Source organism: Halichoerus grypus, chromosome 10, assembly GCF_964656455.1.
Source record: "Halichoerus grypus chromosome 10, mHalGry1.hap1.1, whole genome shotgun sequence".
In the NCBI taxonomy this organism is placed as follows: Eukaryota; Metazoa; Chordata; class Mammalia; order Carnivora; family Phocidae; genus Halichoerus; species Halichoerus grypus.
The window spans coordinates 47,693,571-47,715,614 of NC_135721.1; the positions used below are offsets into that span (position 1 = coordinate 47,693,571).

Below are 22,044 nucleotides of genomic sequence, written 5' to 3' on the forward strand. Positions count from 1 at the left end.
AAGAACGGTCATACAGTATTGCCCCTTGGAAAAAAATCCCAATTTTCCTTCATTTAAAAGTAACTTCTGCTATCTTTCATAGTCGAATGTAATGCATATTCACTGTAGAAAAGTGAAAGAAAATGAAGATCATCCAATAGCACCATTCTCAACCCTTATTCAACACTTAGTTCAGAACCACTGCTATTGTCAACATTGTCCTCTCTTCAGTCTTCCCTCCCTTTTTGTTCTTCCCGTTCTCTCTCTCTCTTTCTCTCCATCCATGCATATTGTAAAAACAAAAACAAACAAAAAATCATCCCTCATCAGGGATAACCATAGCTAACAGCTTGGTGTGTATTATTCCACACATTTTTATGACAATGGAAATGCACATCTAGTACAAACCAAATGGGCTATGCTGGTTGTCCTTCAAACCAAAGACCACCAGGAACACGCCTGCACTTGAGCTTCTCAGTCTGCGGTAAGGGAGAACACACAACCACGGGAACTGTGGGCGTTTCAGTAAGAGGCTGTTAGAAAGAATTTATAGGACTGGGGTTTGAGCCAGGTGATTTGCAGGAGGGTTTAAGGAAGCTGGGCTCTGCTCTGGATTGGATGTTGCCAGGAAGCAGGGTAATTCTATGATTGGCTACCTTAATAAATGTCACCCAGGAGGGATGACCACCAGGAGGCTGAAGCTGGCAAAGAATTGGTAAAGGAGCAGCAGACCCTACTGTGAACCAGGACAGGCGGATGCTTGGTCATTTTTGTGGTTTGGACAAGGTTCCTGTTTCATCTGTGTGCAGACACGATTATGGAGTGGTCTTGTTTTTATCTGCTCCATCACATCACAGAGTGGCCTTATCCGCTGTCGCTGCGCTGTGACACGGAACTCTCTAGCCTCACGGTAATGCCAGGCCAGCTCCCAGCTGTTGGGGCTGCTCTTCTCTCTCTCAGGGTTGTCTCTTTTCTTCACCTAACAACGTTGTGAACATTTCTTCCAAGTCAATATTGAGTCTTATGTAACCAAATTTCTCTTGTTAAATAGATTTTTTTCTAATAGTTTAGGCATATAATACTAAAATGAAATCCTTTAGAAATACATCTTTGCACACGTATACTGTTATTTCCTTAAAATAAATTTCTAGACGTGTAATTACTGGGTCAAACGATGTATACATTTTAAAGTTTTTAATAAGACATCACCAGAATGCCTTCCACAGAGCATAAACTAATTTCACTTTCAACAATAGGATAGGATAGACTACTCAATTCCCCGCCCCCAAACCCTCGTCAGCACAAAGTCACGAAGTTTCATCAATCTTTTTTTTTTTTTTTTTAATCTTGGCCAGTTCTGTAGACCAAGACACATCTTGTTTCTAAAAGTTCTGCGGTGTACGGTTGGACACACAAGGACCAGATGAGGCATATGGATCTCACTAGACTCTGCTACATTGGACTGTGTCCATAGCTTTGGGGTCCAGTTAGGGGCACAGAGTCTTCTGTTGACGTCTCAAGTCTGTTTCTCAAGCCAGTTAAGAAGAGATGTATACAGAAGGGGTGTCTTTGGGTTCCTCCAGATTTGGGACACACTTTGACAACAGTATTTTTCAAAGTGTGTTATCTGCTCACTTGTCTGCCTCCCCACTGAATTAGGAGCTTCAAGGGGGCAGGGACTGTGTCTTCCTCACTTTTTTTCCAATTTGTTTTATTGTGGTAAAATACACATACAACTTATCACCTTCACCACCTTTAAGTGTGTATTAAGGACATTCATATCGTGCAACCATGAGCACCATCCATCTCCAGAACTCTTTTCATCTTGTAAAAGTGAAACTCTGTCCCTGTTAAACAATCCCCCCCATCCTCCTCACCCCCAGCGCCTGGTTACCACCATTCTAGTTTCTGTCACTATAACTGTAACTACTCTGAGTACCTCATTTTAGAAGTGGAGTCATACAGAATTTGTCTGTCTGTGACTAGCTTCCTTCACTTCTCATCACGTCCTCAAGGTCTATCCATGTTGTAGCAGGTATCAGAACTTCCTTAAAGTACTGTAAGAAAGAAACATGCTGCTTGAAGCCACCAAGAGTATCCGGTTGTTTGTTACTGCACCATAACAAAGCCTGTCCTGACTAGTACAGCAGTAAATGCCCGAAAGAATACGAACTTCTCTAGCACAGTGTCTAATGGCAGTTTTTCATAAACCTTTGTAGAAGTAGCATGTGGACATCTTGGTTTCTCAACTAGGACCCCATAGGTTCGTGTGCCCTTTTTTCGAGGATGTTTACCTGGGAAGTACAAGGTGATCACAACTTATGATGAGCTATAGTATTATGACAAAACCAAAGTTACCTAAATCCAGTACATCTGAGATGTGATGGGTTTTGAGTCTGATAAAAGATTGGTTTGGTGGATATCTTTGAGGAGAAGCTACATTAGGGCGAATGGCTCCTGCAAAGGGTTGGAGGAAGGTCCTCCTTCTTCACTTCAGGCCCCTAGTGCTCACTTAGCTCCACCCCTCCCACAGTCCCTTCTGCTCTCTCACTCTATAGGCCAGTTCATAATGCCTGCACTCTGCACTCAGCCAATTTTAGAAACTCTATTAGTTACAGTAGGCATGAATTTTTCTCCACAAACCCACAGGTACAAAAAAGATTACTTATTTCTATAAATCAAATTAACTGGTTCTCAGCTCCCAGTCACTTCTGGGGGAAAATATTCTATTTCAGCCATCGTGGGGGTAGCCATCCTTTTCTCTAGAATTGAACGTGAATTCAGGGAACTTAGTGCGGCTCCCGGTGAAGAGCAGAAGAGTCCCTGGTTCCTATGATCGTGATGGGAAGTTCATCGTCTGAGCTGACAGAGACAAAAGGTAGGCAGCTCCATCCTTCTACACTAACCATGGGGACACTTCTCCATAACCTCAAGGTCATGACTGTCTCCAACCTCCATGCATTCGATCCCCCCAGAGCTATGGAGAAGCTGCATGGAAGCAGGGGGCAGGTCTATGTCACTAAAAGAATAAAACAGCCATCCCCATCCTCACCTCAGGGAAGGGCCATTCCTGACTCCTGGCTTCTTCTAGGGGAAGGAACGGGAGCCTACTTATCATACACAATGACGTGTCTTAAAAGGAGAGCGCTGGCAATGGGTGCCAAGTCTTGGCATTCTCGGGCTTGCAGGGGAGAGTTCCAGTGAATCCACCTGAGGCTGATTAGAACCCCTTAGCTGACAGATAGGAAGTATGCCTCCCAAGGCCCCAGGCCTGGACTTTCCCCATGAGTGCTCTGCCAAAGCCTCTACCAGAGAGGTCTATCAGCCTCCCCAATTCTCAACTGTCAGAGAGTCCCTGGAGTGAACCCAGTCCCAGGAGGACTTTATTCCCAGCCTCCTCAACTCAAAGTCCTTGCTTGAACTTGAGGGTGGGACGTGGGTCTTTGGGGCCAGTACCAGTTGCTGATTTCTCCTGCTCCAACCGTGGCTCCAGCTGCAGGGAATGAAAACCCTTAGCTTAAGCCGGCCAAGCCCAAGAGTCCACCAGAGGAGCGCCAACCCTGACATAAATGAGGATTACCACACCCACCAGTGGGCAGGTCCGGGATTCACCTGGAGCCCCAAGCCCCAGGCCCCGTCTGTCTGGGGAAAACCTTAGTCCCATGGCTGGGAGTCCTTGAAAGAGGCAGAGAGTTCGTGACTTGCACTAATTTCTCCACAGAGCCTGGAGCAGCCCCCTGAAACTGATCTCTTGTCTGCGCCCTTCCAAACATACCTGGCCTCATCTAACCTCCTCGGGGAGCTAGATCATTCTGTGGCTTGCCTTTCCCTACCTCAACCAGGACCTGGTGGTTTGCATCAATCCAGATGGGCCACTCTGGAACCACACCTGCTATCTACCGGCCACACAAATTGTCATGTCACAGAGAGGCCTGTCCCTAGACCCCACCAAGGGTCTGCATTTAAAAAACAACTGCAGGGCACGTGCCTGGCTCAGATGGTTAAGCGTCTGCCTTCGGCTCAGGTCATGATCCCAGGGTCCTGGGATCGAGTCCCGCATCAGGCTCCCTGCTCAGTGCAGTCTGCTTCTCCCTCTCCCTCTGCCATTCCCTCTGCTTGTGCTCTTCTCTCTCTGTCAAATAAATAAATAAAACCTTAAAAAATAAAATAAAATAAAAACAACTGCAGAACTAGGTCTTGTTGTTTTTATTGCTAGTTTCTCCTCCGGTTGGTGAAGATTTTTTAAAAATGCCAGGCTTGCCTCTGCTACAACGAACAAGGCCAGTCTTATCCCGACCCTTGAGACACAACCTGTGTGCAGATGACCAAGAACGGTCAGTGGTAGCCATGACTGCCCCCCCCCACCCCGACAGGGACATAGTAGCCAGGAAGGTCAGGACCCAGCAGATATGGAAAGATCCCCTTCCTGCCATCACTGAGCCACCAGTGAACTTGCAGGACTGCCGGGGGAAAAGGGAGGGTGCCTGAGAAAGGAAGTGAGTCAGCCTCCTGCTGGGTTAGGGCCAGTGGAGTGCTGGAGCTCACTTGGCTTGTAAGAGTCAACAGCCAGCATCCCTCTCTGGCTCTTTCAGTAAGGCCATGTGGGTAGCAGCAGACCACCGGTTAGGGGCAAGCCAAGAGTCACATTGTATGGGCCAGGGTCCAGAGCCAAAAACAGAGGAGAATTGAAGAGTGAGGGCCAGAAAGTGTGCCATCTTTGGAGTCAGGGGATAAATAAAAACACAAGGCCCAACCCTCCCCCTCCCCGTGGCTGCTTTAACGTGTGAAGCCAGGCAGGTCTCTGGCTGCCAGAATCCTTACAATTCTCCCTGCAGGAACCCTGCACCCTTCTTTAGCTCCCTTATCCACAGACAGATCTTCTCCATTCTCACACACCTTCACAGGTAAAAGATCATGCAATCAGTTATTCACACTATTTCTTAGGGAGTTGGCTTTATATTCCTGTGCTACCCACTCACTTTGGGGGCTTGAACTTCACACCAACCAAGAGGTGGCTCTTTTTCCTTCATGCCTATCTCCCTCTTCCTCATTTTTTCCTACATTTCTCATTTTCCTCCAACCAGAGCCACTGTCCAAGGACCAAATGCCCCAAATCCACTGTGATCTGGTCCCTTTCCTCCTCACAAACCCCAGGCCCCTCTGACATCTCCTCACCTCTCTTCCTCCCCCAAAATGGAATAAACCCATAACCTCAAGAGAACAAAGTGAGGATAAACACAAGACTTCCTCCATTCTCATATAGGACTAAGAAGGTCACTAAGCTTAGGCACATCTGAGGATCACAAAAATCACAGGCCCAGCCTCCCAAAACCTGGACACCAGCAGCTAAGATCTGGCCAGAGAGGACCCAGAACAGGATGTCTGTGTGAGCCAATGATCCTCCTCCCACAGAATGGGGCTTACAGTGATTGCATGTGTCACGGTTATCATATGGTTCAGCTATAGGATTATGGCATCATAGGTCAATTTTTACAGTAACAACATCTACTGGTATAGATAGTGCTTTATTGTTTACATGTTTTCCCATTCAATCCTTGCAGCAACCCTGAGGTAGGTATTACTATCCCCACTTTACAGATGAGTAAACCAGTGTTCCTACATTAGATTACTTGCTGAAAATCATACACCTATTAGTGGCAAAGCCACTGGTAATTCCAAGCCCAAGGGGACTCTTTTGAATAGTTCACAGGCTGCTGCCAAGGAAAGTAGAGCTGAAAACTTCAACTGGGAAGGGGTGGATCATTCACTGGAGCTCAAGGGGGTCCCTTACCAGGGATGAACGAGGCACATACACAGGCCAAGACCAGAACTGAGCAGGAGACGCCTAGAGTATCTGGGAGCTGTGAAGCAGGAAGAGGTCTTTATGTTTGGTAGGAATTGATAGTATCTTCAAATACACGCAGAGCCCAGCTTCCAGAAACCGGAGAAACAAGAGGGCATCCAGCGGCTGTGAGTCCAGGGGCTGACCACAGGGAACGGATGGTGGGGCAGGAAGAACTGCCGTGAGTGGCACTCCCTCAGCTTGACCACTGGGTGGCGACCTCGAGGCATGGTCCTTTAGCTTTGTTAAGGCCTTGAGAAGCTGATGAAAGCCATACCCACCCATCCCACCCCCCATAAAAATACAGACACACATGTACAGACAACATTTTGCATACGATTTCAGGGAGTCCACGGACCCCAGGTGGAGAACTTCTGACTTAGGGCAAGGGTGTCAACCTGAGTAAAGTCACTGATACAAACCTATTTTTATGCAGCTTGTATTTCCTATGACTGTTCCCCTTTTGTTGTCCCTTAATACTTAGAATGTTGTGAAGTTTTTTTAACGGGAGCCGAAGAAGGGGGGTCCAGCCTATACTCCAGCCAGAGAAAGAACAGCTGTGTGTGGCAGTGGTGGCAGCCGGGAGGCAAAAACAAAGAAAATGATGGGGTCATGTGTCCCGCTGTCCCTCCCACCCAAAAGGTCACTTTGGGGGTTTTTCCTCTACTCAAGAGAAGGGTTGTGGGAGGTGATGGGGACGGGGTGGTGGTTTGTTTCCTTTTAGAAAGGAAAACCATTCCTTCACTGGCTACAGGGTCTGAAGTTCTGCAGGCAATGCCTCATTCCCATCTTCCCCCGTCTGACCCCCCAGGGGTACACCCGAGCACCAGGTCTGACCCCCCAGGGGTACACCAGAGCACTGGCCCAGTCATGCATGCACGTGTGGCCAGGCCTCCCACAAACACCTGCATATTGACACACACTCTTTCATGGAAGAAGGGCAACTAACTGGGTTGGGGGACATCTCAGGGCAGAGATTTCATGTTGCAACACGGGGATCATGCACTCCCCACAGAGAGTCCGATAAACTCAGAGAATGAACAGAAGGACTTAATGCACACTAGCCCCCACCACCTCTAGTGCTCTTCCTTCCAGCCAGGGCCCACCAGAAGGCAAAGTCAGAGCTATGTCCTGTACCCCATCCCCGGAGAGAGGAGGCCAAGGCTGAAGGGGTCACAGCGGTTCAGAGGGCAGAGGTGGGAAAAGTCCTGATTCACTGGAGACAGCAGCTCTGGTCTCTCGTGGGAATCAGGAAATCAAGCACAGACTTGGCCCTGAGCCCAGCCAGGCCCCAAGAGGGCAGACGCAAAGACCAAAGAGAACTCAGAGCCCATGACCGTCTTCCAGGCCCAGTACCCCCAGCATCTCGATGGTCATCCCCCTCCAACGGTCACCCGTGCACTAGTGGTCACTTGCCCTAGATGGACGTTTCATCACATGTGGCTAGAGGAGCCCCAGTAAGCCGAATGTGGGCTGGGCTCGGGCAAGGATCAAGCAGGAAGGGTGGAGGGAAGCCACCAAAGCCACTGCCCCTCTTGGCCAGGGCCAGGGGCAGCCGTTCATCTTCAGGAGAAGGTGAGGGAGGGTCCTGGCTGTAGCTCGTGGTCCCAGATGGTGGGGCCCCTAGGTCCAAGCCCACCTTGTCTCTAGCCAGAAGTTCCCTCTGTCGCCGTTGCTGCTGACGCCGACCGATCAGAAGGAGAGTCAGGGATGCTGCAAGAACCCCCAGGAGAAAGCCGGCCAGTCCAGCCCCCACTGTGTGGGCCTGACTTGGGGGGGCCCGCTGGCTGCCCCACACCAAGCTGTAAGCAGCCACCACACGGGCCGCCCCCCCCTCCTGACATTCGCAGGCATAAGCACCCATGGCGCCTGGGGTTACCACCACCTCTAGCCCATCCCGCCGAGGGGTAAGTGCAGTCACTCCACTGGGCTGGTGCCACACACAGGACGCCCATGCTGAACTTGGGGAACACGGCAAGACCACATGTGCCGCTGTAGCCACGGGAACTTCAAACACTACTGGGCGTTCTGCAGAGAGAGAGCAAAGACATGAAAGGTGGTAATGCTACCAGCTGGGATGTAATGCATGTAGCATGATATCAGACACAAGAAGGAGCCATGGGGACAGAGATAAAATGGAGATTCCCAAAGACAGTAAGACCACGGGTCACTGGCTGCCATACCTTCCAATCTTTAAAGTGGGTCCCAAACAGACAGCGTTCTAGCCCCTTTCACCCACTCCACCCACATTCCCCTAAACCATACAGACCTCCAGGCTCTTTGGGACACAAAGAAGAGACATCTGCTGACTCTATGTCTTGGACCAGCCTGTAGAGAAGAGAATACTTGGTAAATCCAGTGTCAACATCCCCTTCTACTTTGCTCGGCACCAAAGAACATTTAGTAATGTAATGGGATCACAGCTCCCATTTCATAAATACTCCTGAAACTATCAGTCAACATTCTCTTCATCAATAAAATTTCCCCCAATACCCCTTTTGCTCCTCATGACACTTGCCATGTCAAATTCTACACATATTTCCAGCAGACCACAGAGAATTAAATTAGCAGTAAGTCTGTTGGAAAGGTGTTTGGAGGATGCTTTAAAAAAAACGCATATGAATGTTCCACGAAATGTATCTGGGTATCCACAACCACAAGATTTCTCGGGGGGGGGGGGGGACATAAAAACTACAGTTAACTTGTTTTCTATTAAGAGAGAAAACTTCTTTTCTATAAAAGTGAATCAAAATTCTGTGAGGGAGATGACTTTTTGTTTCATAAAAGCGGCTCACCTCTATGTAGGAACTTTCTCTCTCCAACACCTATTGATGTCTATTAGCCTCAAATGGATCGGTTTCAAACAACACAATCCTGCTTCTTCCAGGATATGCATGGACTGTGCCTGACACAGGGACAGCAGGACAGGCTGTTCACCCTAAAGTCCCTGTCACCACTCCCCAGAGGGAGACCTCCCCCAAGCTATCTCCACTGATCTGAACACACAAAAGTCTCAACCAAAGATAGACTCTATTTATAGAGTGTGAATTCCTTGCACATGAATTAAGGCCCCTGAAATGAGCTCCAAGACCGGTATGAATACATTACAGTCTCCTGGGTAAAACCAAGGTCACTTAGTCTGGCTGAGAGTGGGGAACATGCGAAGGCCATTTGAGCAGCTATAGCCACAGGAACTCCAGAGTCTGTTTTTCTCGCTCATATGAATTGAGGTGTGGAGGATAGAGTGCATAGAAGTACCAACATGGTGGGGCACCTGGGTGGCTCAGTCGGTTGTGCATCTGACTCTTGATATTGGCTCAGGTCATGATCTCAGACTCCTGGGATGGAGCCCCACCCACCTCGCCTCAGGCTCTGCACTTAGCAGGGAGTCTGCTTCTCTCCTTCTTCCTCTCCCTTTGCCCCTCACCCCACTCATGTGCGCATGCTCTCTCACTCTCACTCTCAAATAAATAAATCTTTAAAAAAAAAAAGAAGTACCAACTTGGTAATTTCTTGTATTACCAAGAAATATACTAGCATATACACATACCCCACACCCCACACATACATATATCTTAAAAGGCTCAAGTACACAAGATACCCAAAAACAATGATATTCTTATTTTAATGGGTATTAAAACAATAAAGCACTTGCCTTGTCTTAGACATTTAAAAGTTCTCCCAAGAGAAACTACCAGATCAACATTCTTAATGAAAAACTGATTCCCAAAACAAATACTTTTACTTCTAAAATATTGGTAACCTTATGGTTCAGTAATATGTACAAATATATTATAAATTAACTGGGCTTCAAAATAGGAAATCTCAAAGTCAGTTTGAAAAAAATATTTTCCAAGCAATCGATTAAAAATGTTTCATTAGGGGCGCCTGGGTGGCTCAGTCGTTAAGCGTCTGCCTTCAGCTCAGGTCATGATCCCAGGGTGCTGGGATCGAGCCCCGCATCGGGCTCCCTGCTTGGCGGGAAGCCTGCTTCTCCCTCTCCCACTCCCCCTGCTTGTGTTCCCTCTCTCGCTGTCTCTCTCTCTGTCAAATAAATAAATAAAATCTTTAAAAAAAAAAAAAAAAAAATGTTTCATTAAAGGGAATCTCACCTAAAACTTAAAAGACTTAAGAAACACCAATCAATTTCAATCGATGGACATTATTTGGATCCTAACTTAAGCAACTATCTTGAAGTATACCCAATTGAGATAACTGGAACACTGATTGGATGTCTCATGATATTAAGTTTATGGTATAATAATGATAATATGGTTTTGTCTTATTTTTAATTCCATCTGTGTTAAAGGTATATACTGCAAGATTTATGGATAAAGTGATAAGATGTTTGAGATCTGCTATAAAATAACTGGGAGTGAGTGAGGATGTTGGTGAAGCAAGATTGGTCAGGAGTTGATAGTTGTGAAGCTGAGCAAGAGATGATAGGAATTCATTGTATTATTCTACTTTTGAATGTTTGAAATTCCTTATAATAAAATGTTTTTTAACCAAGTCCTTATGGGGGGGGCACCTGGGTGGCTCAGTCGGTTAAGCATCTGACTTCAGCTCAGGTCATGATCCCAGGGCCCTGGGATTGAGCCCCGTGGAGGGCTCTACACTCAGTGGGGAGTCTGATTGTCCTTCTGTCCTTCCCTCCTCTCGTGTTCTCTCTCTCAAATAATAAATAAAATCTTTTTAAAAATTTAAAAAGAAAAAAGAGAGAGGGAGAGTCCTTACCTGGTAGAGATACATACTGAAATATTTCAGATGAATATGATGTCAGGGATTTGCTTCAATGTGATATATAATTTTAAGCTAGCCGCTGAGGGGAAAAGAGATGGTCGGATCCCCCAGTGGTCAAAAGGAAACCAATTAAGAGGTTGCCAGAGTAATCTGGTCAAGAAGCGATGATGGCTTGGACTAGGGTGAGAGCAGCAGAGAAGGGGGGAAGTGGCTGTGGACAGATGGAGCTAGAGTCAGTACTAACTGCAAGACAGCACAGGCAATTCTGGCTTGGATGGAGGTCCCTTTTTTGCAATGATGAAAACCACAGGAAGAGCATGTGAAGGAAAGAGGAAACAATGGTGCACGCTAAGACTTGCTCAGCTTGAGTTGCTTGTGAAGGGAATATCAGGTAGGCGGTGAGATAGGGAATCCCACAGTTCAACTAAAGACACATCAGTGGTGGTCAGCGGCACTCAGCTGGTGTTGAAGATAATGGGAGTGAGATCACTTGGAGAGTGTGTGGAAGTGTAAAGAGAAGGACTGAACGAACCCTGAGGAATACCAACATTCAGAAGTGGGATGGAAAAGGAGTCAGTAAGGGAGACAGACTGGTGGGGGAAGGAGGAAATCCAGGAGAATGCAGAGTCAGAGAAGGCAAGAGGCTCCAGTATCTCAAGTTAGCAGGGAGCAGTCAACGCTGCAAACACTTCTGAGAGCTCTTGTAAAATGAAAACTGAGAAGTGTGGGCAACCTGGAGGTCAGTCACACGGTCAGAGCAGGTCCAGCAGAGAGGCAAGGACATTGATGAGGCAGCACCAGATGGACAGACACACGAGTCAGTATGCACTGACAGACGGACACACAGTGACACAGACAGAACACACACACACACAGGTAGGGCAGCATTAACAGATGAGAGACATTTTTTTTTTAAAGTAGCTCCACATGGGGGCGCCTGGGTGGCTCAATCGGTTAAGTGTCCAACTTGATTTCGGCTCAGGTCATCGTCTCAGGGCTGTGAGATCCACCCCCGTATCAGCCCTGCACTGAGTGTGGAGCCTGCTTGGGATTCTCTCTCTCCCCCTCCCTCTGCCCCTCCCCCACCCCTCGCCCCCCACTCACGCTCTCTAAAATAAAATTAAAGTAAAATAAATAAAATAAAATAAAATAAAATAAAGTAGGCTCCACACCCAACATGGGGCCTGAACTCATGACCCTGAGATCAAGAGTCACACGTTCTACCGACTGAGGAGCCAGGTACCCCAACAGATGAGAAACGGACACAAACATGTGGATGGGCCGGTGCCCTGAGACAGCAGGCAAGAGACCGACCGGCGCAGCGACACTCACCCGCCATGCTCCCCAGCATGGGCCACACATGCATCCAGCCGGAAGCTCCAGGCACAGACAGGGTCTTGGGCCAGAATGCACTCTGAGCAGCTCTGGAGACGGCCACAGTTGGTTGTGCTCACTTGTGTCACCTCGGTACGGGAGCCCACCAGGAGCCAGCTCTACAGAAAGAGAGTGAGGGAAGAAGAATACGCTGGATCTCCCAGGCCTCAGGGTAACAAACTAGCTCTGGACTCAGATGTATCCCCACCAGATTCCCCCAAATCTATAACTCACTTGATACAATTTCATACTCTCAACTGGCTGTGGCCCCGGGAACAAGGCCAGATCCTCCAGGACGCTGAGCTGGGCTCCAAGCCGCACTGCTCGGTGGAGGTGTCCATCCTCTAGGAAGCAGACAAGTGGTAAGACATATGACAGAACTGTACCTGTGCCTGGGGACTCTGACACCTGTACGTAGGGGACCCGCTCTGTGACAGGAGCATGTGTGCACTGGATGGGCAACTCGCTGGACTACTGAACATACCTGTCCCCAGGTAGAGCACATCATACTCTTTCCCTGAAAGGCTGGTCACCCTGTGGGCCACAACTCTGAGATAGGCTGTGTCTGTAGTGACGAGCAGGGGATGGTCATCGGTTGGAAACACTGGCCTGTCCATAAGGGGGTGGTCCCGGATGAAGGTGAGCACACGATCAGGCAGGGAGAGTGATGAGCCAAACTGCTGGAGCTTCATGTTGTTGGTGATGCACTAGAGGAAACACAGGATGGGTGACAGTTTCCCAGGGGCCAGGAAGTGTCCGTGATGCTTAGTTGGGCCCTTTCTCTCCTGCGGCCATGCAGGCGTGAAGTGAGGAAATTCACCCCCCTCACCTCTCCAGGCCTGGGCTGGGGTACATCGTTGTCCATGACAGGCAGTCCCCTGTTGCAGTCATGTTTCAGCTCTCTGAAGGGACCACTCAGCACTGTCCGAATGTCCTGTGGTCGGAAGGCACAGACAGCAGAGATGGCCGCCCCCTCCCTGTAAGAGTCACAGGTTGGAGCCAGATATTTGGAGGGAACTAGGGAACAGCAACTCATCCCCGTCAAATGAGAGGACCCATGAGAAATGCAAAGGGAGCCATGCAGCCTGCTCCAGGGAGAGCCCACCCCCTCTGGAGCAGACAGCCCTGATGCTGCACCCGTCCCCCATGTATCTCCCACCCTGTAACTCTCCCCCACACCAGACCCCCCTCACCACTGGGAGGAAAAGATGCCGTAAAAGATGGGGGTCTCCGATCCATGCTCAGGTCGGAGAATAGCCACGTCCTGCAGGACACTGGAGGCCCGGCCATGCTCAGGCCCTGGACATAGCAGGTCAGCCTTCAGAAATGTCGTCCATCTGTGCTGGAGGGTCTTCCGGCCCCCAAGGTCCCCCTGGGGTGACAAGCACAATGGAAGTTCTCTTTAGAACAACAACATTGTGGGAGGCATGAGGACACCAATATAGGTTTCCTCCTGTCTTCAGGGCAGACACAGACAGACGGGAAGACAGATGCACAGAAATGCAAGGATGGAGATACAGAATACTGCAGGGGATAAGGAGATCTGGGGCTGGATGGGGTCACAGTAATAATGACGGTGACTGAGTTCATTGCGCACTTATGAAATACCGCCCTACATGCTTTCCATAAGTCACCTCATTAAGTCCTCAAAACAACCCTTACAGCTAGAGATCATTAATATCCTCATCTCACAGAGGAGGTTAAAAGATGCTAAAGAACCTGCCCAGAGTCACAGAGGCAGGAACTGGTGGAGCCAGGACTTGAACCTAGGACTAGCTCTCAACAGTTCCCGCCTTTGACCTCTCCACTAGTCCACCTCCTGGGGACAATGTGTCATAAGGGTAATTATGGGGGTGAAAGGCCAGAGCCCTTTCCCCACACTCCCCAAGCTCCCAGAAAAGAAGTCAAGGCAGAGGGAAAAAGGAGACAGAGGAGAGATGCAAAGACAGAGGCCCAGAGAGGCAAAGACAGAACAGGCAGAGCAGAAGAGGACAGGCAGACAGAAGGGACAGTGGTCTCACCGCACACACACGGGCCACCCGTGGGACCTTAATGCGCTCATATGAGTCAAATGCTCGGGAAGTCTCCGTAAAGAAGAAGTAGATCTCATCATCTCCGTCTTCATCCCCCCACTCGGCTGGGCTCAAGGCCACGGCTGCAGCAAACGCTGGGGCTGGGGAGACCAGTGGCCTCAGATACCACAGACGCAGCCTGGGGCCACCCGGCCTCAGCCAGCTCTGTCCCCCAGAGCACCCTTCCCCCTCTCCCCACCGTTAAGCCAGGACGGCAAGGTCTCTGTCCGAATCCAGTCCTCGGCGCGACCCACAGCCCGGGAGATTATCGGCTCCGTCCCCAAGTAGTTTCTCACAGTGGCGACATAGAGGACCCCCCCTGCAGGGCGACAGGGAGGAGACGGGCTGTCAGAGACGACTGAGGGGAGCAAAGGGGGTTGCAGGCAGAGCAGGGGATGACGCGGGGGCAGGAACCCACAGGAGCTGAGTGCCCACTGCATGGCAGGCACGGCCAAGCACCTGACAGGGAGCATCTCACTTACAATCCACGTAGACACAAAGGGCTCCAGGGTAGAACAGGCCACCCACGTTCAGGGGGAACTGCCGGCATGCTAACGTGCAGGAAGGAAGAGTAAGGGCTGCCCTTGTGAAAATTAGGCTTTTTTTGTCTGTTGGCTTGTTTCTTGTCATTGTTGTTTTAGGGCCACCTCTATCCCCTACTGTTCTGATTACACTGTGACTCTCCAGGAAGGGGGTTCACTTCTCAGCATACCCCGGTCTTACTTCTGCTCTCCCACTCCGGTCCATGTCTGAGGGAACTGGTGCTCTTTCTGACTGGGGGGTGGACACTGCTCCGGAACAAGTCACAGCTTTAGGGTATACCATCATCAATTGGGGAATTTATCAAAACACAGATTCCCGGGCCCACGGCCCAGCAACTCTCACCCAGTAGAGTTAGGGGATGGCCCAAGAACTAAGTCTCAAACAAGCAGTCAGAGTGACCCTCATGTGGGTGATTCAGGACCTCACTTGGAGGAACACCAGCCTGGGGGATTAATGAATGCTGCATAGGCAGCTTGAGGAAGCAATGAGGAGGCAGAGACTCCCTCCTGGTACAGCACGGGGGCAGAGGTGCTCTAGGGATGGTGGGGACTGGAGAAGAGAGAAGTCCCAGACACCCAGCAGGAAGGGGAGGTACGGCTCTGTGGGAGGAATCTGACAACCACAGCCACCCCGTAACACAGACAAGGGCTCAGACACGCCTCGGAGAAAATTACTCAGGGGTAGTAGAAGGTCATGAGCCCCCCGGAGGAATTCTGAGTATCCCAGGAACTCTGGAGAGAACAGAGTGGCATTCCTTCACACCTACTACGTCCAAGCTACTGTGCCACGTGCTAAGCACATCACTGCCTCCAAGAGCCCCCATTCGAGTCTGGAAGACAAACGTGTGCTCAGATACCAGGAGACATGGACTAGCAGATGTGTGGGGGAGCACAGAGGAGAACCCACCCACATACAACCAGGGGGAACAGCATCCAAGAGGTGACAGCTGAGCCAGGTCAGAGGAAGGAGCAATTTGCCAGGGGGCGGGCTTCAGAGAGGAAGACGAGCAGGTGGGGAAGAGAGGAGCCATGTTCGGGGACATGGGGCACTCCCTGTGGCCGCAGCTCTGGCACAGGGGACTGCTGGGCTAGTGAGCAGAGACGGAGCTGGAGGTGAAAAGGTGGGCACCCAACTGTGAAGAGTCTGCTCTGCCGTGCCACGGAGTGTGGACTTTATCCTACAGGTAAGATCTGCAGATCTTCTTGAGGAAGACAGTGACATGATCAGTTTGGGGTTTTAAGAAGATAATGCTAGTTATAAGGCCATTCACACAATCCAGGCAAGAGTGGAGGTCGGAACTTAGGTAGCAGCAGAGGGAATAAAAGGGCTGGGGGAAAAAGAAAAGAAAAGAAAAGGAAGGGAGGGAGGGAGGAAAAATAAAAGGACTGGATTGGGGGATATTTCTGAGGCAGAAACAAAAACAAGATTTGAAAATTAACTGAATATGAGATGTGAAAGAATGGAATAAAATAATGTCTTTAAGGTCTCTAGCTTGTAAGATGGGTGACAACAGAGGGTGATACTGTGAGCAAAGCCAGGAAATGATAGGAGAAGGCCCATAAAGGAGGTAGCTGGGACGTCAGATGTGGAATGTGCTAAGGTTGAAGTCCCTTCAGGACATCTGGTTGGAGACAATGGAAGGCAATCAGACAGAAGGGCCCAGGCAACAGGGCCAGTCAGGCAACTTGGGAGTCAGGCTTAAGCCACGCCATGAATGTGATAGCCAGGGAGAAAGAGGAAGTGAGAAAAAGGTCCCTGGGAATACCACCATTTAAGGGAAGAGGCTACTGAAGACAACTAGAAAAATCAAGTCAGAGAGGCTAGAGAAGCAAGAGAGACTGGTGTGCTGGGAGGCGGTGCAGGGGGGCCCAGCAGGAGCCACGGGGACTCAGGCACCTTGAAGGAAGCAGTAGAGTAGAGCCACTTCGGGGGAAGCACGATCATCCTGGGGTCACAGATGCTTGAGCAAAGTTGCCTGTCTCAGGTACTGGAAAAATAACCACTATTTTAAAAAATACTTCATACAAAGCAAAAAAGGGTCAGAAAGCCTCTGAGGGCAGCAGCAGAGGGTTAGAAATGCTCTTGTGGGGTGGGGAGGGGAGACTATTCTACCCCTGGAGACTGTGAAAAGAATCCAAGTGTTCTGGAGCTCGGAAGGCCTGGCTTTGGACCCTAAATACTTATAAGTAGTATGATCTGGGCAAATTAGCTTCAGGTACCTCAAACATAGAATGGAGATAATACCACCCTCCACTCGGAGCAGTGCTGAGGGTTAAATGCGATACAAACACAGAACCCACGTAGGGCCTGGCATATGGCTGCCATTCAATGCATGTGAGTTGAGGCTCCTTATGAAACCTCAGGGACCACAGGCTTGAGTTGTTGCCAGAAGGTAGGGGGAGGGTGGGCTATAAAATGTCACCCCATTCCCTCCCAGAGTACTTCAGGAAGGAGAAAACCAGGTTAAGGGCAGGGCATGGTCTGATAGCACATGGAGCAGCAAATGAGCCAACCCTCTGTACTTCCAAGGCAGGGGGAAAAGTTGATACAGAAGCCAGAGTTACAATGAAAAATCTCCCTACGAGTATTGTACACAAAACACTCTAAAACCAAAACTCGGCAGAAGCTGTGTCAATGGACACCCTGAGAATGGAGAGAGATCTGTGGAGGAGACAGTTACGAATATTTGGGAGCATGACTTGGTGGCGGGAGGGGGGAGCAACAAATAAATATTTTGTAAGGACCCAGCAGTGGATGGAGGTAAAAGGTCCCAAAAGTTTCTAAGGGATCAATGGGGGCAGACAGCAACTCCGGAGCCTAGAATTGCTGAAAAGTACACTCACTCGGAGTGAAAGAGCAGAAGGTCACTGACACTAAGGGACAGCAGGAGGGGTCAGACACTTTGGGGGGAAGTAGCAGGGTTCCAGGTATTCCAGGAGTACCAAGGGGCTTGCAATACACACACGCGCGTGCACACACACGCACGCACCCCAAGAAGGAACAGCAGCATCACAGTCACGAGGACAGGAGGACACAGGTTCACCACATGTCCTAGATTCTCCAGGACAGCATCAATTTCAAATATTATGTTGCATTGCTCACATAATGAAATACCCCTGTGTGTGCAATCGTCAGCAAGTCAGTACTGAATGAATCAATTCAGTAAACATTAAAACACACATTTGCTATTGGCAAAAGATGATGTGCAAAAGAGAATGATGCCCACAGTGCTGAATTCAGTGAGCAAACTGGTTAGAAAAAACACACCAGGTATAATATAACCCTATTTAAAAAAAAACACGTATATGTCTGCAGACATAGGAAAGATTGGAAGGAGCTACAACTCTACAGTGTTAATGACACATTTCTGATTAATGGAATTACAATGATTTTCATTTTCTCCTTTCTACTTTTTTGTACTCACTGAATGTTTGTTGTAGTTACCATCTTTTAAAAGCTTTAATAACCCCCCCCAAATTAAGGTATTTTTCATTTTGGAAATATCGAGGAAAAAAAAAAAGACTGAAAGCCACAAAAGATGAAGAATCACAACCAAAGAAAAATCACAATTCTGTGTGGCAATAGATCTCTCGTCGCCCAAGTGTAAAGCTTGTGATGTAGTCTTCCCAGACGTGTCAGCAACCCAACGCTGACAGCCTTGCATACTCCACGGTAGTATTTCACTCTACCCTGGGGTTCCAATTTTTCACTCTGGTATCAAAACGGTCACTTCTAAAGAAGATTTACAATAGGAATAATCATTCATTAGCTTTAAAAAAAAAAAAGGATTTTAAACATGCCCTGGCCTTCCTTCCTCCATTCCCTTTTCTTCACACAGTCAGAGCTTTGCAGGATAGATAGCTCCTAGCCTAATATTCTCCATTTCCTTATTTAAAGATTAGGCCAGCTAGATACTTTTTTTTTATATATAACAGCCTATGATGAGGACATAATTAGATAGCGGGAGATGCAGTGTTTATTCTACCATTTCCTCTGTTGATCACTTAGGATTTCCAACTGTCTTGTTTCAGTGTGTGAATGCTAGTCTTGGGGCAAACATTCCTGAATTTAAGAGGTAGGTTTGACCCCAAAATGCCAGCAGCACCCAGTACATCTGGGACATTTGCAGTGCCTCTTGTCAGATGCAGTAATCGCAAGATGCAATGAGATCAAACAGAGAAGATAAAACACAGGATAGATTCCCTAAGAGAAAGAACAAATACTCCCTCCTTCTGCTCTTCTCGATAAAAGCCCTATTTGTTATAGGATGTTGGTAGGGAGAACCAAAGATGACTGACTGCTGTCTCCAACTGGGTTACTTGGGAGAGTAACAGCACTGTGCACCCAGAGGAGGGGACACTGGTGGTGGAGCAGGGTTGGGGGAGGTGAGTGAGGATGATGAGCTTGGTTTGCGACATGCTGATATTGAGATTTCTGTGGGATATCTATGTGGAGATGTCTGGAAGGCAGCTGGATATGTGGTCTGTAGCCCCAGATAATGTCTGGGAGGCATCAGAATGCAGTAGAAACAAATCTGTGAGGCTGGTTGAGACCACAACCACATAGAATGAGAAGAGAACAGGACCTTGAGAGGGGGTCCAAGGAACCCCAACCTTGAAAGGATGAGTGGGAGACAAAGACCCTCCAAAGGAGACAGAAGGAATTGCCAGTGTTCTTAGGCTAATGTGAACATAAATATGTCAAAATATCTGCATTTTTCCAAATTGGAACAGTGCAAAAAGAGACACTGAGAAAATTCTGTTAATTTTATCTAAGTGCAGTAAAAATAAATGTCATATTTGAAGACAAGATTTCTGAGGCTTTTTCCTAAATAAATGCAAGTACCAATAAACACATGGAAAGTTTTTCAACCTCACTAATGGAGATGCAAGCAAAAATATATAAAATTGGGCTCTGGAGGAATCACTGTATGTTTATTAACTATATTACTTGGGACTGACAAGGGTGCAATGAGAGAGGTCCTTTTGTCAATGCTGGCGGGACTAACTGGAGGGCAATTTGGCCAAATCCACTAAGTACCATAAAAACCTTTACACTGGTGGCGCCTGGGTGGCTCAGTCATTAGGCGTCTGCCTTCGGCTCAGGTCATGATTCCAGGGTCCTGGGATCGAGCCCTGCATCGGGCTCCTTGCTCCACAGGAAGCCTGTTTCTCCCTCTCCCATTCCCCCTGCTTGTGTTCCCTCTCTCGCTGTGTCTCTGTCAAGTAAATAAACAAAATCTTAAAAAAAAAAAAAAAAACCTTTACACCCTTTGGCCCAGCAATTCTACTCTCTGGATTGACTCATATGCGATTAATTAGATTCATGTAAGGGATTTACATAAACATTTATGCGAAAGGATTTCTTCTGCATTATTTATAAAAGCAATAATTTATTTTACATTTTGAATGTATAATTATATGGGAATAGACTGTGCTAATTCAAGTGATGGAAGAGTATGCAATCACTAAAAATCATGTTTTGAATAATTAATTCTATGAGAAAATGTTCAGCATACAATATTAAGTGAAATATGTACGATAATTCCAATGTATTACAAATATGCACACAAACACAGTAGACGAAAATAGTCGAAAATAGTAATAGTGGCTACCTGGTGATGACTGAATTACAATTAGCTTTTCACTTCCTTCATTATATGTTTCTATATTTTCTCAATTACCCACAATGCACACTGTAATTTTTATAATTTAAAATAAGAAATGCTCCTGCTATTACATTCTAATAATATTTTCATTACTAAAAGCTCTTCTTTTTATTTCAAAATAGCTCTATAATTCTCAAGGACATTTTTACAGATCCTAACTGGGAATTTAAGTTCTAGTTCTTACATAATGTTGTCACTATTTTCTATACTGCTATTTTCTTTCTTTTTTTTTTTTTTAAATATTTTATTTATTTATTTGACAGAGAGAGAGACAGCGAGAGAGGGAGGGAACACAAGCAGGGGGAGTGGGAGAGGGAGAGGCAGGCTTCCCGTGGAGCAGGAAGCCTGATGTGGGGCTCAATCCCAGGACCCTGGGATCATGACCTAAGCCGAAGGCAGACGCTTAACTACTGAGCCACCCAGGTGCCCCAATTTTCTATGCTGCTATTTCAAAACAAAGGGGCAGCAGGGCATAATAGATCAACATTGAAAGCTCCAACTGAATACTGGCACATACGTCAAGTTTAAAGAAATTTAAATTATAGCCCTATAAAGTACGAACTTCAGAGGAAAATGTATAATATTGGTATTGACTGTGATTTGGATCGAAGACAGAAAGAGACATGGAGAAGCCAGCCATTCTAAATAGTTAGAAAGTGACTTCTGATCATTTCCATCAATTATCAGATGAAATGCAACTTGAATTTCATTATCTGGAAAAAAAAGAAACTTGAAATCCTTTTGAAAAATGTCTTTCCTTTTTGAAAATGTTCTTTGTCATACAATGATCTTATTTATGAAATTTGTGTTCTTAAACCACACGAATTCACAGCAAGTGAATTCACTTGCTGACTGGAACACAGAGAGATTACATGCAGAAGGTTGAGTATAAATATTATTACTTGAAACAAAGAAAGTCAAAGTAATCAATTAACCTTAGATTGCTGTAATTAAGAAGTCATTTCGTTTTTTGTTTTTTGTTTTTAAGATTTTATTTATTTGCGAGAGAGAGAATGAGATAGGGAGAGCATGAGAGGGAGGAGGGTCAGAGGGAGAAGCAGACTCCCTGCTCAGCAGGGAGCCCGATGTGGGACTCGATCCCGGGACTCCAGGATCATGACCTGAGCCGAAGGCAGTCGCTTAACCAACTGAGCCACCCAGGCGCCCAAGAAGTCATTTTGTTGATAAAAAATTATGTAGAATCAAGAAACAGCTGCTAAAACTGATAAATCTTTCTTAATGATCCAATGACTGGTTCAGAGTTTTGCCAAAGATGTTTGATAAAAAGCCAAGAAAACTATAGACTAAACTGTTTTATGCAAACATGTATGACTATAAACAAGGTTTCATCAATTTCAATTGCAGATGAATGATAAAAATGACAAATCTTGTATTTACTAGATTTCTAGTTTATGTTCATTTTTTTTTTTTTTTAAGATTTTATTTACTTATTTGACAGAGAGAGAGACAGCGAGAGAGGGAACACAAGCAAGGGGAGTGGGAGAGGGAGACGCAGGCTCCCGGCTGAGCAGGGAGCCCGATGTGGGGCTCGATCCCAGGACCCTGGGATCATAATCTGAGCCGAAGGCAGACACTCAACGACTGAGCCACCCAGGCGCCCATGTTCATTTTCAAAAACTCTGTTATTTTATTACTTTTCAGAAAAGGGAAGTCATTAACTGTATGACTAAGAGTGATTTAATTTGTATAGCTAGCTTTTAAGACTTTTCCTATAAAGCCGTGAGTAAGAAAAAAAATTTCACTGTTAGATCTTGTGTCCCAATTTTTGTTTTTCATAAAATGTAGTCCAAAAGAATGGGTAA

The 22,044-nt window shown here is 47.3% G+C and overlaps 1 protein-coding gene across 3 annotated transcripts in view; it reads right to left on the reverse strand.

Moving 5' to 3' along the window:
- Positions 1–1,355: 1,355 nt before the first annotated feature.
- The window catches only part of SEMA4F (ssemaphorin 4F), a 31,399-nt gene continuing 10,710 nt past the window's right edge, over positions 1,356–22,044 (reverse strand). For 2 of the 3 annotated variants that reach the window (XM_036099418.2, XM_036099417.2), the window contains 9 exons: positions 14,210–14,329; positions 13,960–14,111; positions 13,132–13,310; positions 12,768–12,915; positions 12,423–12,645; positions 12,173–12,282; positions 11,897–12,057; positions 8,091–8,149; positions 1,356–7,849 (listed from right to left, as the gene is read on the reverse strand). In XM_036099418.2, coding sequence (XP_035955311.1) covers positions 7,239–7,849; positions 8,091–8,149; positions 11,897–12,057; positions 12,173–12,282; positions 12,423–12,645; positions 12,768–12,915; positions 13,132–13,310; positions 13,960–14,111; positions 14,210–14,329 — 1,763 coding nt within the window. In that variant the 3' untranslated portion in view covers positions 1,356–7,238. The remainder of the gene's footprint in view (positions 7,850–8,090; positions 8,150–11,896; positions 12,058–12,172; positions 12,283–12,422; positions 12,646–12,767; positions 12,916–13,131; positions 13,311–13,959; positions 14,112–14,209; positions 14,330–22,044) is intronic. The other variant, XM_036099424.2, reaches the window with a different exon arrangement.